We start from the raw sequence: 4,764 nt of genomic DNA on the forward strand, positions 1-4,764 counted from the left end.
ACCCATCAATCCATCAATCAACCAACGTACGTATATATGTGCATGCACGCCCGCCTATAATAATTTCCAGGCCTTGCGACTGACTGGTAACCAACCAACCAACCAGCAGCAGCAGCAAACAAACCAACAAATTAACAAACCATCAGGCTGACGTCGCCAACGGAACAAACCGACACACCAGATCGTGGTACAGATATACTACTGGCCACTGCTTCGGGGTACATACAAATATAGATGGTGGATACAAACGGAATTGTATATGTATATAGACACGACACAGGCAACGGCAGGCGTGGCTTTCAGCTGAATTCATCCAAGGCATACTGTAAGAAATAAATGTCTGTTGTGCCTCTGTGCTAGAGTTCAGATACTCCTATATGGTTTGATGGAAATGGAATTACATCAAGTTCATTTGGTCGTTGAGTATTTTTCTTTTCTTCTGCTGTTGAGTTTGTTTGCTGCTGCTGTTGATAATTCCAGAAGAGGGAGGTGCAGCTAGGTGGGAAGAGTGGCGGGCGTGGACACGGTTTGAAAACCAGAAATCAACTGCAACTTGACTAGTTTTAGCACAGCAGCAGGTGCAGTCAGAGACAGCTTACTTGTTCCTCCGTCTTTCTGGGACAATAATGCAAGTGGTCAGTCAGTCATGTGAGTTGTGTCGCCCGTCTTGATAACTTCACTTTGCGTTGCGTTGTTTTTTTTGTTAAGCTAGCTAGCTGCCGTTTCAAAGCTCCCTTTCCGCCATTCCCATTCCCGCACGCCCTCCCGTCCGTCCGTCCATCAATCGCCCACATGTCCAAATTATGTCAATCCTCAGTAAATAAACTTGAAAGGATGAGAGAGGAGGTCAGTGAGGTGCGGGAGGTGCGCAACAGGCAGGCAGTTAGCTGTCGCTCGCCCATTCTCCACTGCCGATCCCTCCCACCATAATTCCGTTTCGTCCTTCTCCCTCTGCTCCCCAAACCAGACACTCCAACCACAAAACAGCCAACGCAAAACAGAAATGTGCACCTACTCCTAGCACCAAAACGAAACGACTATGTAGAGTAGTTAGTAGTAAAAACTGAAGAAGCAGATGTGATCGATCCAGGAACTTGGCCTCTCATTTATTTTTTCCCATCTCGTTTCATTTCTTCTTTTCCCTTTCTCTATACAAAAAGAACTCTCGAGCAAGCAACATGTTTGCTATGCCCTGCCCTGCTCTGCCTAGTTTATTTGCCACGCTAGCGACGAAGTTTTCTTCGTCTCGTCGTCTCTGAAGAAGGAACTACCATGAACATGAATCGACCTTCGGTGGAACTTCGAGCAAGGAAGCAAAGGAAAAAAAAAAACTAATCCAGACATGCAACTAGGGAATTATTGTTGGGCAAGAAGATCTAAACAGGCCGCCGAGCTTCGCATCTTCTTCTCCTCTTCACTTGCCGACTCTGCCTTCCGTTTGTTTCCTCGCGTTGATTAATTCATTGGCTTTTGAGTGGAGCCGACAGACTAATCTTCGTTTGTTCTCGAGCAGCTTCTTGCTTGCGTGCTACTCGATCTTGGCCATGCTCATCATGCGCTTGGCGGCGTGGACGCCGTCGGCGGGCGACCGGGGGTCGAAGCCGGACATGTAGTTCCGGACCTCGATCCGGATCATCTCCTGCATCATCGACAGGAACTCCCCGTTGAAGGGCGCCGGCGTCCGTGGCTGGGGCTGCGGCGGCGGCTGGAGCTGGAACGGCATGGGCGGCGGCGGCGGCATCTGAGGCGCTGCGGCGGGCTGTACAGGAGCAGGTGGCGGCGGCATGGACATAGGCTGCGCCACCGGGGCTGGCTCGGGCGCATCCAGGCCGGGCAGGGAGAGGGAGAGCGAGAGCGACGTCGCCGGAGGAGGAGGGGGCGGCGGCGGAGACGGAGGCGACGGCTGCGGCGGCTGAGGCGTCGCCGTTGGGAGCACGACCACCCCGCCGGCACGCGCCACCGGGCGGTACACGTGCGGCTGCTGCGAGGCGGCGGATGGCATGACGGAGGGGAGGCTCTGGTGGCTGGAGTCGCTGAGGTCCGACCCTGACGGGCTCCCGGGGCTGAAGCACAGCCCCGGGTATCCGTCGCTGCTGGTCCGCTTCAGCGGCCGTCGGTCCTCGTCGTCGGCCATGGCGGCCCCGTCTTCAGCAGGCGATGCCGATGCCGAGGAGGAAGAAGAGTACTTGCGCTTTAGCGTGGAGTTCCAGTGGTTCTTGATGGCGTTGTCGGTGCGGCCGGAGAGCAGCCTGGCGATGGTGGCCCACTTGTTGCCGAACCTGGCGTGGGCGCGGAGGATGGTGTCGTCCTCGTCGGGGGTGAAGGGGCGGTGCTCCACCTGCGGCGAGAGCTGGTTGCACCAGCGGAGACGGCAGGACTTGCCGGAGCGGCCCGGGATGGACTTGCTGATGAGGGACCAGTTGCGCGCGCCGTGGCGGCCCACGAGCCGCTGCAGCGCGTCGTCCTCCTCGGGGCTCCAGGGGCCCTTGATCCGGTCCACGTCCTTGCCGCCCCCTCCTCCTCTGCACGCCGCCATGGCCGCCGGGAGATCGATCGTAACCGCTGCGAGTGGTGAGTGAGTAACTCGGGAGGGAGGTTACCGAAATGAAATGGCAATAAAACCAAGTTGGATCTGGTAATCTGCTCGGTGGTGGTGGGATGAAGCGGGGGAAGGAGAGACAGGGGAAGAGTGAGGGGGAGCGGAGGGGGCAGGGGCGGGATATATACCAGAGACGGGAGGCCGGGGTGACCGGGTGTCGCCGGTTGTAACGGCGTGGGTACAGCTGGCCCCGGGACACGCGGCGTCTCTCCAACTGAAATCCAAATGACTCTCCTGCTCCTACGTGTGGATGTGGTATGGACGGATGGATAGGGATGGGGAAGGAGGCAACCTAATAATATCTCTCAGCTATCGCTTCCAACGGAAATGACCACTCTAGTGTAAAATACTCCCTTCATTCCACAATATAGTGCTTCATCTATCCACGTGCTTCAACTTTGACCGTAAATTTAACTATTAAGACCAATTGCGGTGGGAGCAAAAATTATATCAGTGAATTCGTATTCAAAAGAAGTTTTCAATTATATAATTTTTTCTCCCACCGCAGTTGGTCTAGTTGGTTAAATTTACGGTCAAAGTTGGACCTCAGGAAGCGCGGGCGCACTATATTTTGGAATGGAGGGAGTACCCGACTATTCGGTTTTTAATTGGTAGAAATGCATGCACGACGAACGTGAATATTGTTTCGCCCAGCTGATAATTGAAATTTTCATCAATTTACCTTTGATGATCGTAACCGGTGTCTCATTCGTATCATAAAAGTCAAAATACAAGTTACATAAAGGCTGACATGACAAAATCGAAAAGACAACATAACCTCTCTTGGCTTGACATCAATGATGTCACCTGTCTCCAGCAGCACCACAACGACCATCAAAGAGAAAAAACGATGGATCACCTCCTCAGTCAAACTCGACGCTGCTTCATCACCGATATGCAGCTTTGCGGACCTTCAAGGTGGCTCACCAAAGGTGAAGTCATTGCCATTTAAAGAATCAACCGAGGCCACACCCCGGACACACCAGCGAACTCCAGATCTGGCATCCCATCACGACTAAGACGCCGAAGAAGGAAACCATACCTGCCATCCATCAACAACGAACTCCGCACACGTTTTTTCTTACAGGTGTTAACAATGTAGACCACAATATGCATCCGCTCCAAAACTACCTCCCACGCTCCGCGTCGACGCTGCAGCAGACGCCGTCGCAACGGCGATGCCCGAGGACACAAGTCCATCACAAGATGCCGCCACCGCCACGACATCCCCGGTTGAACGGACTGGTTCCTAAATCCATCACCGACCATAGAGACAAATCGCCTTGCCGGAGAAGAATCCGGAGCTTCTTTATTCAGCATCGTCGTTGTCGTCGCCAAAGCCAATGCGTCGAACGATCGAAAAACCTAAGCTATAAGGGCCCTGAAACCTAAGGCTAAAACAATCCGCATGCGCGGGATCCAACAACCTCCTCACTACCGACGACCAAAAGGTCGCCGGCGGAGGGGAGCCGCCGGAAGACGGCGCCTGAAAAGGTGGGCTCTCTTGGCGGTGACGACTAGGGTTCGTGTGGCTGGAAGGCCCACATTAGCTCCATCAATTTACTTTTATATTTTTTGGTCTCCGGAGACGCGTCGACAACGTAACCGTTTTCGTCCATGTGCATGTGTACACGCGTGTGGCGCACGTTCCACGCGAGAATATGTGTTGTTTTTCCGTACCACCACTTAACTTGATTATGCATCTCTAGGCAGTGGTAATTCAGATACTATGCCAGATTTCCTACAGTAACGTGTGAGGCACAGGAGGAGCTCATTCCTATTTCGCTTTCTTTCTCTCTTGTGGATTTGGAACGTGATGAGAAATAGAGCAAGGAAAAGGGAATTGGTGTTGGATTGGTGCGATGCGATGCGATGCTGGTGAGTCGTCGTGGCCGTTGGGAGTTGAGGAGGCGTCGTCGCGGGATTGGGATTGGTGGCCCACTCCAGTCTCCAGTGCAGTGCGCACGGCACGGGAACCAACTGCTCCGAAACAAACCCGGTCGACTCGACTTAAAACCGGGTGCATGGACGTGGTAGAGTGTCCGTCGTTGTGACGGATGCAACGCCGTGCTCCGAAAACAGTTTTGATCACGTCCGCCCGCCCGCCCTCTGTTTTGTTTGCATCGAAAATGGATGTGTACTACCACCCGTTGCCGTTGCCGTTG

At 53.7% G+C, this 4,764-nt stretch overlaps 1 protein-coding gene across 1 annotated transcript; it reads right to left on the bottom strand.

Annotated features, from left to right (window-relative positions):
* Positions 1-1,078: 1,078 nt before the first annotated feature.
* On the bottom strand, positions 1,079-2,694 carry LOC119308586 (transcription factor MYB44-like). Its single transcript, XM_037584715.1, has one exon. It carries the CDS (start codon positions 2,534-2,536, stop codon positions 1,529-1,531), a length of 1,008 nt encoding a protein of 335 aa, XP_037440612.1. The 5' UTR covers positions 2,537-2,694; the 3' UTR covers positions 1,079-1,528.
* Between the last annotated feature and the right edge of the window lie 2,070 nt (positions 2,695-4,764).

The sequence above is a fragment of the Triticum dicoccoides genome, chromosome 5B, assembly GCF_002162155.2.
Source record: "Triticum dicoccoides isolate Atlit2015 ecotype Zavitan chromosome 5B, WEW_v2.0, whole genome shotgun sequence".
In the NCBI taxonomy this organism is placed as follows: Eukaryota; Viridiplantae; Streptophyta; class Magnoliopsida; order Poales; family Poaceae; genus Triticum; species Triticum dicoccoides.